This window comes from Mya arenaria, chromosome 12 (assembly GCF_026914265.1).
Source record: "Mya arenaria isolate MELC-2E11 chromosome 12, ASM2691426v1".
In the NCBI taxonomy this organism is placed as follows: domain Eukaryota; kingdom Metazoa; phylum Mollusca; class Bivalvia; order Myida; family Myidae; genus Mya; species Mya arenaria.
Window position 1 is genome coordinate 4,161,340 of NC_069133.1, and position 15,313 is coordinate 4,176,652.

Below are 15,313 nucleotides of genomic sequence, written 5' to 3' on the forward strand. Positions count from 1 at the left end.
CACTTACTCTCATTGCCATCTATCTATGTTCTTAATTTTATTTCAATCACATTAATAGTTTTAAAGCTGCACTCTTACAGAGTTAACGTTTTGACAACTTTTTTTTTGTCTTAGAACGAGCCATTTTTTTTTGCAAAAATCCATGGAAACCAGTTGTATAAGACTGCTGACAGAAATTTAGATCGCAGATTTTTATATTTAGGTTCAAAAATTGTTTGTTTTATGCATTTTTCTTAAACCATTAGTAAAGGTTTAAGCCATAAAACATTAATTTTCGAACGGAAATATGAAAATCTACGATCTGATTTTTGTCAGCAATCTTATACCACTGGTTTGCAGATATTTACGCACAATTTCGCTCGTTCCAAGACAAAAAAAATAAAAAAGTTGTAAAAATGGCATATCTGTGAGAGTGCAGCTTTAACAATGGCACATTTATAGTCCCATGCTTAACAGCATAGGCCAAAGCATTAAAATTTGGAAGTTAAAGAAAATGAATTAAATACTGTTTAATAAATATACAATATAAACCTCTGCAAAAAAAATGTTTACTATTAAGAAAAAAGGAGAATCATTTTACGCCTCTAACTGGATTCGAACCGCTACCATGAAACTCTCAAAATATGTGTAGCCCTCTGCTTAACCATATAGGCTAAAGCATATGTTTCATTACAGTCGTCCCAAGCAAGTGTGAACATCACGTGAACCAATCAAAGTGTAAGATTTATGAAGTTCCCGCGAAAACATCTTATCACATGACTGACTCGACCAATCATTTTGTGCGCACTGTGTAGTGTTCTAAAATTAAAACAACTCGGGGCAATCGTTATGAAATTTTACTTATGTCATCTTTAACATATTAACAAATAAAGTAAGGTGAACATTTAATTCCGATATTGATAGAAAACAGCTTAGTCCATTATTCATCAATGCAGTAAACATAACAAAACGAAATAAAACATAATTATTCGCATTCGTATAATTACCAGTCCACCCATTTTACATTTCCGGCACATGATTACAGGTAACCAATCATAAAACGAAAACGAATCGGGAAGAGTTATTAAACTTATTTGTCGTTTTTTAAAAAAAAAATGTTTTGAAGATAAATTGAAGACAAAATATTTAATCATAAATAGCATAATTAACCCGCATGCAATGCCCATCCATTTGCATTTTTTTAAATTGTTATAAAATAACAAAGTAAAACCCAAAAGTCAATCAAAATTAAAAACCGCTCCTACCTCTAACTAAAAAGTATTCCCATCCAAAAATAGGCGCACACTTCAGTGCGGCGCCAATGACTACATTTTAGAGCAGCATTTTCATGCATAATCCAGTGGGATATCTATATAAAAGCGGTGTGTTTAAAATGTAGACTATTTTCGTTTGAGCATTTAATGAGAGTATAAAAATGAGTACAAAATGTATATATACATACATGTAAACAATATTACCCAAGTATATATAATGTTGACGTACAAGAGGATTGATATCTTCAAGCTAGTAAAAACCACAAATACTGAATAATCTAAGTGGTGGGTGGGTGATATATAAGTCTATACATGTGACGTCGTCTGCTAGACTGAGCCCTGTCGAGGCATTCATAGTGTCAACCAAAACGAAATTTAAACTAGCGATAATAAAATAAACAACTTTTAAATTTTGAATTAGAGATAATAAAAAAAGAAAATATAGACATATAAAAAATAAACACGCCTTTTAAAAAACTTGCATATATTAGCCAGTGTAATTATAAACTCACATAATTTAGACATTCGAGTTGAGAGACTTATTCTAAACTCGCATAATTTAGCCAGTCTTGTTCTAAACTCGAATATTTTAGCCAGTCTTAAGTTCTAAAATTGTGCTATATGCTGATACGTCTAAGTATCGTTTACAAATACAAGTATGTTGACTGTCTTGTTTCACGGCTTTAACTAAACACAAATAGAATAACAGTTTAAAAGTTAAGTATATTTCTAGACCTGGCTCTTTGGCTTAAAAACACGACTAAAGTTTAACAGTTTTTAAGTTCAGTACAGATTAAGACGTGGTTTTGTAGCTTTAACTGAACAAATTTAGTTTTACAGTTACTAAGTTCAATATGTTTCTAAACATTGCACTGTGGCTTAAAATGAACACACACAGTTTACATTTTCTATGTTAAGTACATTTATGGACGTTATTTTATGGCTTTAACTGAAAATATATAGTTTCTAGATTCTCAGTTTAATTCACGTATAGACGTGGTTCTTTTGCTTTAACTGAACATATATAGTTTCTAGTTTCTCAGTTTAATACACGTATAGACGTGGTTATTTTGCTTTAACTGAACACATATATAGTTTACAGTTTCTTAGTTCAATTCACGTATAGACGTGGTTCGTTTGCTTTCACTGAACGTATATAGATTTACAGGTCCTCAGTTCAATACACATATTGACGTCGTGTTTTGGCTTTAACTAAACACATATAGGTTTACAGTGGTTAATTTGCGCAGTATACATGTATTTTTGGATATGTTTTTTAAACAGAGCGCTCACTGTTTTACAGTTTCTAAGTTCTATATAATTCTTGTGCGGTTCTTTGGTTTTAACTGAGCACGCACTCTTACAGTTTCTAGGTTTAGTATATCACTAGACGCGGTCATCAGTGTTTTCCGCATTTAACTCCCTTTCGAGATCTTCAAGCTGTTGTCGGCTCGGATATTGCGGTCGCAGTTTCTCAATGTATGGGTGGGCTGTTCTACAATGCTTGATTGCGGTGGTGCTGCTTTTAAATTTTCATCGCACTCTCTGCATGTGATTCGTTTCGTCTCGGTATGACTTTGATAATGTTTTAATAACCGCCAACGGGCGATAAATTCTCTCAAACAACTTTTCACAACGCATGTAAATGATTGGATTTCTACAGAGTTTGAATTAGCTCCCTGTTTACACTCATCAGATGTCCCTGCAATAACACTTGAGTTTGTCGCCCTCTCGTTTTTTCTTGCGCTAACGTATGACCGTACACCACATTCTTCATTGTGTTTCTTTATGGCTGGCTCTTGACACGCTTCCGTTATCTTTTGTAGAGCTGACCCGCATTTTGACAGGGACTTCACTGACCGCTTGGCGTCTTGATCTAGTTTTATCGGAGTCCTTCCGATAAAGGCACTCATGTCGGGTAACTTATTTTCCAACTCTTTTTTAAACTTGTCATCTGAATTAGACCAACTGTCATTATCATCATCATTAGAGGCGGGGGTTACAGGTACGACAGGCTCATCGGCATTTGCCTTTCTTGGAGTCCCCTCGGGTGGTAAAGCTTTTCCAAGAAGGAGCGAAGGCGATTCCTTAATTTGGTCTTCTATATTGGTCCTTTTAGTGTTCACTTTCACATTATCCGAAACCTTTTTAATTTTCACTTGTACTACGGATTGACTTGATCTGTTTCCGTCAGTTGGTCTGGAATGTTGAGCAAACGAGACGTTAGGTCTGCTTATTTCTACGTGTTTTTTTCCCGACAGTACTAGCATCAAGGTTGGTTTCATCTGTTAACAGAACATATAACTGTCAATACATATTTCATAATTCAGAATATACCGGCATATGCAAAAATGTCGTTTTACTTTTTTCATATTGAGTTATGGCCAATGAAAACATTTCACACAAAGGGGCTCCTAATACTCCTTTTCAATAGTGTAAATGCCAATCGGAACTCCTAGGCCATTTTCTATCGAAAACAACCTCGTTTACAATGGCCGAAATCTGTATACATATACTACGCTGCAAACAGATCGCGTAGTAATTTCAATTGAGCAATAAAAATTAATGACTTAACTCTAGGGAATCTTAATAATGTTTGCAATCTTCACTGGCAATCAAATAAAACTCAGAAATACAAATACACGCTAAAACGATACATTTAATTAATAATATAACTCAAAATTAACAATCTACTTCAACTAATGTACATCCGAGGTTGTTTTCGATAGAAAATGGCCGAGGAGTTCCGAATGTGTAAACACTAGATACAGTCAGAGAACCAGAGGCGATTATAATGAGGCCTAAATATAAATAATTGTTCATTTCAAATGTCTAAATCTACCCTATATTTTAGCACCGATCCTAAGATTAGTTTGACCAAAATACAACAAGGACTGTACAGTGGCTTCGGAAACAAATCTTGGGCCGTACTCATAAATAATCATTAACCTTATATGTGCATTATATAGGTGGAGGTGTGTTTTTCTTTGTATTTTTTTTGAAACCAACAGACAGTTTTTTAAGTATGTGATGTTAAACCAATAATAACTAGTCATAAATAGCTTCAGTAGAATTTAAACAATGTAGTGATACATTTATAGGGTCAATTTGATATAGTTTTGTGAAAAAGCATTCCGGATGTCAGATATTCACCTTTGTACACCCCACTTCAAAGTTACAAAGTCACAATGTTTCATAAATCAATCACCTTCAGTATAAATATAAGGAATACATGCCCAGGTTCTGACGGTCATCGAATGAAAACGATCAATAAACATGCATAAAGTGGTCATACGCAATTATTCATAATCATACTGGATAAATGTTTCAGCCCAAATCCAATGATACCTTCAACCTGCATTCATATCGTTTTGTTAATAAAAAATCCTAACAATGCGTGAAATTTAATGTAAACATATACCTGAACTTTAATTCATACGATGGAAACTTCAATAGAATGTCACATTTATGGCTCTGAAGCGGAACTAAATGTCTTACTTTAAAACACTTCAAAGCCCGATAATTACAAATGTGGCGAGAGAATGCTTTCTGACAAAACTTGAAATCCTCGCAGAAGTAAGCTTTCCCTTTGTCGGAGCCCAGAACGTTTGGGTTCTTTGCACTCACGATGAAACACTCCTCCACGTCGGCATGTAATCTAACCGCCTGTAAATATAATGTTAACAAAATCATTTCTAAAGGTATTTGTGCGATTTAAATTAACTTTGCTTGTAATTATCACACAATACATTTCCATATCTCAAAGTGGAAGAATGTCGTGGGTGGCAATAATTTCCGGTACGGACGGACACCTGGGTCGAATAAACGATATTCCGTAACAATCTGTCGAACACGTCGTTCACCAGGCCAACGACAAAAGATTATGAGACATCCGTAGGAAAGAGAAGGGTATCAAGGAAACTCGTGTGTTTTGTGATATAACAATTGTAGAGTTTCGAACATATTTAAACAAAAAGAAGGCCCATGTGGGCCTGTAGTCTACTGGCACTTTGTCATAACAATCAGTAAACCATGTTTCAACGGGAGACAAACACTACAATAATGCACACCTCTCTGTACAACGTTGCCTCCCTAAATTTCCTTTGCATTCTTACTAAGTGCAATTATCAAGTCATACAAAGGCGGATCTGGCTGCTTTTCGAGAGGAACTGTACCAATAATAAACGGACGGGCACACGGACAAACAGACAGACTGGCAGTATGAAATATATAAACAACACTTATGAGGCATACCAACTACCACAAGTAGATCTAACCCAAAGCGGAAACTCCTGTTTTATGATTATCGACCATAGCCGCTAAACCACTGAAGGGCGTTAGACGTAGGATATCCAATATCAAAAATGTGTTAAACATATCCAGTGTTGGTTGAGTGCGTTTTAATAATATCTTCTGTTGGTTGAATGTGTTAATTATACCCAGTGTTGATTGAGTGTGTTAATCATACCCAGTGTTGATTGAGTGTGTTAATCATATCCAGTGTTGGTTGAGGGTGTTAGTCATATCCAGTGTTGGTTGAGTGTGTTAATCATACCCAGTGTTGATTGAGTGTGTGAATCATATCCAGTGTTGGTTGAGTGTGTTAATCATATCCAGTGTTGGTTGAGGGTGTTAGTCATATCAAGTGTTGGTTGAGGGTGTTAGTCATATCCAGTGTTGGTCGAGTGTGTTAATCATACCCAGTGTTGGTTGAGGGTGTTAATCATATCCAGTGTTGGTTGAGTGTGTTAATCATACCCAGTGTTTGTTTAGTGTGTTAATCATATCCAGTGTTGGTCGAGTGTGTTAATCATACCCAGTGTTGGTTGAGTGTGTTAATCATACCCAGTGTTGGTTGATTGTGTTAATTGGTTGCGTGTGTTAATCATATCCAATGTTGGTTGAGTGTGTTAATCATACCCAGTGTTGGTTTAGTGTGTTAATCATATCCAGTGTTGGTTGAGTGTATTAATCATATCCAGTGTTGGTCGAGTGTGTTAATCATATCCAGTGTTAGTTGAGTGTGTTAATCATATCCAGTGTTGGTTTATGTGTTCTTTCTTTAACAGGGTGCATCTTTACTCACTAAATGTGACATAAGAGACCTGACCACTTTTCTTTCACTGTGTGGATCGTCAATAACGTCTGGCCCTCTGACGACTTCTGATAAAGCCTGGTTTTCTGAAACATATTAAAGCAAAAATTAAATGATCTAAATGAAAGCAGGTTAAATCTACACTTGTGGAATGAACACCTTGATAAAACTCCCTTAGGCCAAGTGATGTACAATCAATATACTTGTCATCCACCAGTACTATGTTCACTACAATTAATTCAAACATATTTATTTAACATCGACAGTAAAGCTCTGCCAACGTTAGATTAATCATGCTCGATAGTTGCCAGCGGGGTTCTAAACAGTAGCAACCGCAGCTACTGTATTGATTGTGCAGGTCGTACTAAAGTTTTGTCTCTCCGGGATAGGAGTCTGGGGCCATGATTACGAACGATCTCGAGTCCAAGTCTAGACTCAGACTCAGATAAGCATTTTTATTAAGGAATAAAATATCATATGTATTCTATTTCTTTTACAAAGTTTATGTTAATAATAGTAAAACATTCAAAAAGTAAAATATTTCAGCAAAGTATGCCCTCAATGCTCTGATAGAAGGAAAATTACAATGAAATAAAGTTGTGCCATAATGAGTCTTGAGTCTGAACTCAGACTTGAGACTGTTCGTAATCACTGCCCCTGGTGTTCTTTTCCTATACAACGAGACCTCCCAATTGTATCCAATTATAACTGTTGATATAAATTATTTTACAGATTGCTCTGCATAATCAAAAATATAAAACTTTCGTCAAATGAATGTAAAAATAGACACTGTTTTTACGTACTTAAGTATTGCAGAAATTCCGTTTTGACAATAAGGGATTTTCTCTCTACAAAGTCAGTTCCCTTGATCGAGCCGAGCAGATGCAGTGTTTCGTCAGTAACATAGGCAGTAACAATAAAACACTCATCCCCAGCTTTGCTCAACAAAGTTGACTGTAAATAAAATACACCATTCTTAAAGAAATAAATATTTTTCACAGTTTGAAATCTACATTGATAATCATATACACAAAAAGATGATTAGAAAACAAAATACTATAATGTGAATTATACTCACCTTCAACTCTGATCTAACAACTTACCTCTCAAGAGCCAGCTCATCGCCCATGTTTGTTTTGTCTGTAAATACACAATATAAAACATCTAACGAAGCAACAATAACATACAGTAACATTGTTAATTATTGCAAACAACATACATATCCATAGGGTTAGGTAAAAAAGACGATTTCCCTCCCAACAAACAAAATTATAATTTTATTGCGTCATAGACAATTATTGATTGTAACATATGAAGATTTCCGCCCCCTGCCCCCATCCACCCCACTCACACATACATACTTTGGTATGCCGGAATATGGGCCATATCGGGCAGTTGTACAGACCAAGGTTATAATGTACGCTGAGTTGCACTAATATATCAAACTGGGTTCGAACTCCAATAGAAAACAACCAAGCGCCATAAAATACGCCATCAATTACAGTAATAATCTGAATTCAATTACAGATAAATGTCCTTTAGGTCAACTGTTTTGAATAATACATGCACGAAATGTCGCAGTACCTATTTTTTTAAAAGTTAATCTTATTTGTAACGCTGTCATAAAATTAAACTGAACTGCTTTTCTCCCACTCCAGATAAGTAGATCAAAATAGTGGACCAAGCTGAGAATCCTTATCCTGCCCAACAACCTTTTTTTAATATGTAACTAAACCCCAAGAGGTAACAAATAAGTTTTAGCGACTTAAATAGTAGAAAGACCAACTAATATAATGTTTAGCTACTCTGGTTCCTTTATATCTCATTTAAGTTTTTGTTCCAGTGTGAAATAGTGTTTCCAGTTTGCTTTTAAAGTGTATTCAATGATTATTATTAGACCATGTAAGAAGTTTCAAAAATAGGTGCCTGATAGATTATTGATTATTTTTCTCGTGTTTTTGTGTGCTTTTTCGCATGCCTTTCGCATTCGGAACTAATCGGTCTTTTTCATCGAAAACAACACCGGATGTATGCTGGTTAATTAGAAGAAGTTCGTTAAAATTTAAATAATTATTGTAATGATTTAACGTGTTTTTGTATACCTAAGTTTGAAATGGTTGCCGGATAAGTGAATTATTGCATAAATAATTAAAATTCCCAAGAGTAAAGTCATTAAGTTTAACTGCTAAATTGAAACTTCTACGCGATCTACTTGCAGCGTAGTTAAAATGTTAAGATTTCTGACTTTGTAAACCGTCCATATATATCCGAGGTCTTAAGACCACACAATCCGAAGAACTACTTCTTTTCATGTCGTTTTAACCCATATTTTGTGTCAATGCGCAATATGGATAGAATAATGACGTCACAACCATAAAAACAGATAATTTGCATTGCGTTCCGAGTATGAATTCTTGCTTGTTCGGCTATTTCCACGCTGTATTTCTGTATCCCGGCGATTTATTTTTAGCAGAATATAACTATTTTTAGATCGCTATATTTATCAGATTAATGTGGATCAAAATAATGGAGGCTCTGGTAGGAAGGTAACATAATGATATTCACTCTGAGTTTAGCCCAAGATGTTCCAGAAATTATTACCGACCGCAAGTGTCCCATCGCCTGCAGGGTTCGTTATTATAACCTTGCGTGACCTTGAAGCATTACTTTTATGAGTTAAGAAACAAAAATGATTATCTGAATGTCAAAATAGATGTATCTCAGGTTTCGCGTTACCGTAATGCTTCAAATACTATGATATTGCTATACAATAACAAAATACTATTCATTCTATGACTTTTATGCGTATACAATTCTAATACGATGTTTTTCTTTGCATAACAGCTTTGTTCCGGTGAATTCTTGGTATAATATTAGACATTGGGCTTTCAATTTATATTAGCACACATGCCCTGATACGACAATGAGTTATGTATACGTTTGGTGAAGCAAAGTAGTTCGGATTAAACCTGTAAAACATCCAAAGGGTGCAAAGCAATCATAACAGCACTAGTACTACAAAGATACTTACATAAAACATAAATAACATTAATTTATCAATAAAACTTGAAAAAGCACAATCAAATTCTCATTCTTAGAACAGACAATTTCCGATAATCTAAAAATATTTTCTACTTACACTAACTGACCGATAATCTAAAAATAGTTTCTATATACATTAACTGACCACATGTTTGTCCTCGCCGCGAGAAAACGACCATCTGATAAGCTCTGCATTTTGAAAGGAATTATTGCTAAAATTGTTCGTAAAATAAAATTAGTTTCCTTAAACAATTAAAACGTGTATGTTTATAAAACTTGTCCATCGTATGATATCTAATCAAAGAACCGAAAACCCTTCGAAGCAATTAAAAGGGGCATGCATTATAACATTATATACATGGGGATGGGGGATACGTCGACCGAAGTGATAAGCTGGGCATTTTGAAAGGAATTATTGCTAAAGTTGTTTGTAAAACAAGGATTTCCCCATAACAAAACGTGTATGGAAATGATATATATGATGTATTGTACTTTCCTATCGTATGATATCTAATCAAAACAACGAAAAACCTTTAGAAACGATTGAAAGTGGCATGCATTGTACCCTTTAATACATTGGAATGGGAGATTACGACGATTGAAGTGACTTTTGCATAAACAAAATGACACCAGACGCCATAAAATAGATATGTATATGTTTGTTTCCTCGCACATGTGGGCACAATCGCTCTTGGCCCTCGGCACAGTTTCCACTTTTATCTATGTGCCCTACACACATTCCCATTCGTCATATACAATTTTCAACTCTCACATATTTGCCCGCAGATAGTCTTTCAACTAACTTCAACCTTGTTCTAATCGTTAATGCGTAAATAAAGCTACTTTCGATTTGAGACTATCCCAAATAATCAATATCTAAATAACACTGTCTAATGTTGAATCGCTGTTTAAATGAAAGTTTATTACTTACTTTAATACAATCCGAAGGTATGTTGTTGATAGTTCCTGTCCTGGCATGTACACTTATATCAACATGAGGACAATAAATAAGTTGATAAGGGTTATATTGTACGGCGTACACAAGACCTTATCGCATATTAGTCATGGTGATAGAATGCTGCTCAGTGAAGTGTGTGAACACTCCTACGCACAGGGTACAGAAGGAAAAAAACCCCAGCTCTCTGTATGCTTATCAAATATTGCTCCCCCTGAGCCAATTTCTGACCACTGTGCGCAAGAGTGTGAAGTTGTTATCAAGACGCTTTATGAATTAGAATCTTTCTATAGATATAGAATGTAACTAACATTGTACATTTTGTGGATACTATACAAACATTTGATCAAAGCGAATGGATGAATAGTAATAACCTACAGGTAAGCACATTTTTTAGAATTTAAGATACATATTAAGTATTTTTATATTGAATTTGTACATACATTTGATTTCATATCAACCACGAAAGCGAAAGTAGATTCATGTTTTCATAGTCGATACACTTTATTGACTATCTAGTTACCTAGCGTAGCTTATATCTATGATTCGATCCTCACATGATATTTTTAAAGAATGTTTAAACTAGCTGTGACTATTGACGATAGCTGATAAATTGGACTGAATGTACATGGGTTTTATGAAGAGCGCATTTGCTGATAAAAATCTACTCTGTCTATCCGTCCCCTCCCCCTCGGAGGATTGAATTTTTAAAATGACTGTTAAATGAAAGCATTAAATGGACTATGTCAATACTATAGTCGATTCCCGTAGTTCAAATTATATTATTTTTGGTATTTTCTGCAGCTAGAGTTCAGACTAGTTTCAAAAGAGAAGTGCTGACTCACAAAGTCACTTCATTGTAAAATAAGATAACTTTTACTTCAAATCATTGCAGTCAATGCGAATGTCCGTCGGACAGTCGGAAATGTCCGTTATATTTCCATTTTGCCAGACGAAAAATCTATTTTGGTCTGTCACAATGTCCGGTGAAACATTACAGTCAGCACCGTTTAATTTTCGGATAATTTACTTTCAGTTTCTATTTGATAGTTTTCAATAAATGTTCAGTGTTATTTTTAACTATAATTACATGTTTTTTCAGCGTGTGAATCCGTGTATCACTTTTTGTAAACCCCGTTTTGCAAATGTTATCGTAAAAGCCGAAAACACAGGTAAGATACCAATTTCATCTCGTACCTTTATACTCATTGATAGACGAAATTTTACGGAACTGTTTGGAAATTACGAAATTCCGTATTTATATAATTTTCGGCGAGTTGGTTCCCGGCAATTATGTTAATTTTAATATGATGATGTAACCCTTTAATGAAACCCTTTCTGATATAACTGATGATATTTTGAAAATCTGGTTTGTAAGTCTTCATGTAACAGTATGTGACTGTACGTACCTTCTTGACAACAGTGTGAAACCAATACGTAAATGAAGCAATACGTAAATTATATAAGGAAGAAAGTTCAATGGAGGAGATAACCAGTAACATCCAAATTCAGAATGTAAACAAACTTTTCTCTAATAATTTTATAAACATATGGTCAAGTATACGAAAGGTCGATATTAATACTTATTGTCATGGAATGTACACTGACACTTTACGTCGAATTCATTCTCCTTTCATAAGTTAAAGTTTCATTGTTTCAGAAGTGTTCACTATGAAGAACTTCGTTCGCAGGGTCATTCGGGCGCAGTTGGAACACTTGGTAAGTTTAAGAAAAAAAATGGTTTGATAAACTATATTATATCGAAAATATCCGTCCATATGTTTCATATTTTTTTAATATTTGCTTTCAAGTTAAAGTTGTTTTGAGTCTAAATGAGTGTCAATAAAGCGAAGTTAAGTGGCATTGGAATTCATATGTTCTGAAGATAGAATTTACTATTCTAAGGCCAATATTTACTTGATTTTCAACATTGTTTTGTAAATCGGGACGGGGAGGTTGGGGTAACATTTTATTCTTTATTTTTCTTAGATGATTGTTTGACCGTTGAACATATGTTCATGCTCTTTCTATTTTATAAGGGACCATTTCAAGTAATTTTAGACGACCCATAAAGACGATTGTAACAATTCTCCTTTTTTACATTTGAAGGTTATACATCGACACCGCAGGTATGAATAAACGCTGTTCCAGGACAGTACCGGACATATTCGCAAATACGGAACATAGTTCAACATTTTGTTTCAGTGAAACTATAAATTATTGTACTCCGAGAGTGTAAAATATCCTGCTAAAGATTGCTATGTTTTACAGGCATGACAGCTAAGTAAGGAGGGCGTACAATTTTATTCTGCGAAACCACGGGTTATTATACAGGCATGACAGCTGAGAAAGTAGGGGATGTGTTATTAAATTCTGCGAAAGAATTGTTTATTTCACAGGTATGACAGCTTAGTATGGAGGGGATGTGTTATTACAACCCGCTAAAGAATCGTTTATTTTACAGGCATGGCAGCTGAGAAAGGAGGGATGTGCAATTATACACTGCTGAAGTATCGTATATGTTATAGGCATCACTTCTGAGTCAGGAGGGACGTGCAAATTTATCCTGCTTAAGTATCGTTTATTTTACATGCGTTACTGCTGAATAACGACGATGAAGAGGGTTATTATAAACTGCTAAAGTATATTTAACAGGCATATCTCCAAAGAAAGGAGGGGTGTGTAAGTGTATACTGCTGAAGTATCAAATATTTTACAGGCATAACTGCTGAGTAAGAAGGAATATGTAATTATATACTGCTAAATTATCGTCTATTTTACAGGCATCACTGCTGAGTAAAGACGGGGGTGTTATTTGATCCTGCTTAAGTATCGTATATTTTACAGGCATCACTGCTGAGTAAGAGGGCTTGTGTAATTATATTAATCTGTATTATCATATATGTTACAAGCATCATTACTGAAAGAGCCGGAATATGTAATTAAATAATGCTGAAGTATCGTCTATTTCACAGAGTGTGTCACTATATCCTGCTTAAATATCGTATATTTTACAGGAATCACTGCTGAGTAAGAAGGGTTGTGTAATCATAAACTGCTGTGTTATCATATATGTACAAGCATCATTACTGAGTGAGCAAGAATATGTAATTATACACTGCTGAAGTATCGTCTATTTTACAGGGAGTGTTATTATATCCTGCTAAAGTATCGTATATTTTACAGGCATTACTGCTGGGTAAGAGGGGGTGTAATAACATCCTGCTAAAGTATCGTATATTTGACTGGCATAACTGCTGAATAAGAGGGAGGTGTAAATATATCCTGCTAAAGTATCGTATATTTTACCGGCATTACTGCTGAGTAAGAGGGAGGTGTAAATATATCCTGCTAAAGTATCGTATATTTGACTGGCATAACTGCTGAGTAAGAGGGAGGTGTAAATATATCCTGCTTAAGTATCGTATATTTGACTGGCATAACTGCTGAGCAAGAGGGGGTGTAAATATATCCTGCTAAAGTATCGTATATTTTACAGGCATTATTGCTGAGTAAGAGCGGTGTTATTATATCCTGCTAAAATATCGTATATTTTACAGACATTACTGCTGACTAAGAGGGAGGTGTAATTATATCCTACAATAGTATCGTATATTTTACAGACGTCACTGCTGAGTATGGAGGGGGAAGAGTGTTTTATTATCACTGCTTGTATAGTCGATGGAAGTTCCCATTTATTTGGCTCAACCAAGGGAGTTGAATACATACAGAACTACTTTAAAGGCGTGGTGGAGGAGATTTTACCCTATTTAAGTATGTCATACACCTACGCTTAAATGTATTATCTCTGTGTACATAAGTAATAACCAGCAATTTTTAAGAAATAATAAATACATTCACTAAACTTATCTGTCAATAGATACAACGTGGCAGTCAAAAGAACAGTCATGCAATTAAACTAAGTAACGAGTGTGATGGCGCAAGCGATTTTATGTTTGGCATCATATTAATACGTTATGCACTGATGAAACCCTTTTTCGATTTTCTCACTTGCATCATTTGTTATAGTTAGTTGACATGAAGTAAAATCTTGATTATTAAGAATGAGCGGAGCGAGCGTAGCGAACGAGATCTTCTTAATCATTAAGATAAGGTATTACTTCAGGTCATCTAACTGAAAACAATCTCATTGTCCTGTGTGTATCGGATAAGTTGCAGTAGTCGGAATGTTAAACACCCGCGGCAGTTGAAATTCGTAATGACTAAGCCTAGTCCTTTATATTTTACTATCCGCAATTTTAACATATAGGTTGTATTCTTATTCATGTTAGTGTTTATGGCGCATTGATTTTTTTTTCATTTCAGTGACGCCAATATGTATTGAATGGGTTGACTATATGCAATGAGAGTCCTAACTGACTTTTAAAAAAATATAAGAAGAGGAAATATAACTAACTCTTTTTTGAAGGAATATAAGACCTGTCAAAATGTCTTTATATAATAATGTTACATGACATATCTAAATAATCTGTGTAAGAATGTCTGAACAATTATTTTAATTCGATCATGAAGAAAATGTTAAAACTCGGTCTCATTCTGTCTCATGACTAAATTAATACATTTATCAGTTATTATCAGACATCATTCGCATATGTTTATTTCAAGTTATTCCATTCCATGCCATGCCATTCCAGGACAACAGGATATGCCCGAAAACGATTATACACCAACGGCCGTGAATGATATTAATAATGACAGACAGGCGATCCGGTCTGTTATCTCATATCTGGTGAGCGTTGAAGAGCTATGATTTTTGTTAGTCAAACAAATTTAAATATAAAATTGTGGCGACTTGAGGTTTACTCATAACCAACGATTTCTAACAGCTAAGTAAATATAATTAAAGATTGCTAACAATTGCATAAAGTAGTCCATAAACCAAAGACGTATCTCCAAGAAAAAACCAAAAAACAAAAGTATTTAACAAAAAAAATGCCAAAATGTTTG

At 34.7% G+C, this 15,313-nt stretch overlaps 2 protein-coding genes across 2 annotated transcripts; one reads left to right on the forward strand and one right to left on the reverse strand.

Annotated features, from left to right (window-relative positions):
* Positions 1 to 855: 855 nt before the first annotated feature.
* LOC128211915 (uncharacterized) lies at positions 856 to 10,481 on the reverse strand. Its single transcript, XM_052917045.1, has 6 exons — positions 10,322 to 10,481; positions 7,452 to 7,488; positions 7,152 to 7,302; positions 6,340 to 6,434; positions 4,752 to 4,919; positions 856 to 3,538 (listed from the first exon to the last, which is right to left on the reverse strand). The coding sequence occupies exons 4-6, from the start codon at positions 6,349 to 6,351 to the stop codon at positions 2,669 to 2,671; spliced, it is 1,050 nt and encodes a 349-aa protein (XP_052773005.1). The 5' UTR covers positions 6,352 to 6,434; positions 7,152 to 7,302; positions 7,452 to 7,488; positions 10,322 to 10,481; the 3' UTR covers positions 856 to 2,668.
* Positions 10,482 to 10,579: 98 nt separating this feature from the next.
* Positions 10,580 to 14,907, forward strand: LOC128211158 (uncharacterized). The gene is made up of 5 exons (XM_052915613.1): positions 10,580 to 10,725; positions 11,448 to 11,517; positions 12,006 to 12,064; positions 13,969 to 14,119; positions 14,672 to 14,907. Exons 1-5 carry the CDS (start codon positions 10,705 to 10,707, stop codon positions 14,710 to 14,712), a joined length of 342 nt encoding a protein of 113 aa, XP_052771573.1. The 5' UTR covers positions 10,580 to 10,704; the 3' UTR covers positions 14,713 to 14,907.
* The last annotated feature ends 406 nt before the right edge of the window (positions 14,908 to 15,313 follow it).

What these genes read in the sequence shown, in the direction of transcription:
- LOC128211915 (XM_052917045.1), bottom strand. An exon ending in GGGCTTTGAAGTGTTTTAAA is followed by an intron (nt 3,539 to 4,751) that starts GTAAGACATTTA and finishes TTCTGTTAACAG; the next exon opens with ATGAAACCAACCTTGATGCT.
- LOC128211158 (XM_052915613.1), top strand. Translation starts at nt 10,705, where the DNA reads ATGAATAGTAATAACCTACAG. An exon ending in TGAATAGTAATAACCTACAG is followed by an intron (nt 10,726 to 11,447) that starts GTAAGCACATTT and finishes ATGTTTTTTCAG; the next exon opens with CGTGTGAATCCGTGTATCAC. An exon ending in GGAGATTTTACCCTATTTAA is followed by an intron (nt 14,120 to 14,671) that starts GTATGTCATACA and finishes TTTTCATTTCAG; the next exon opens with TGACGCCAATATGTATTGAA.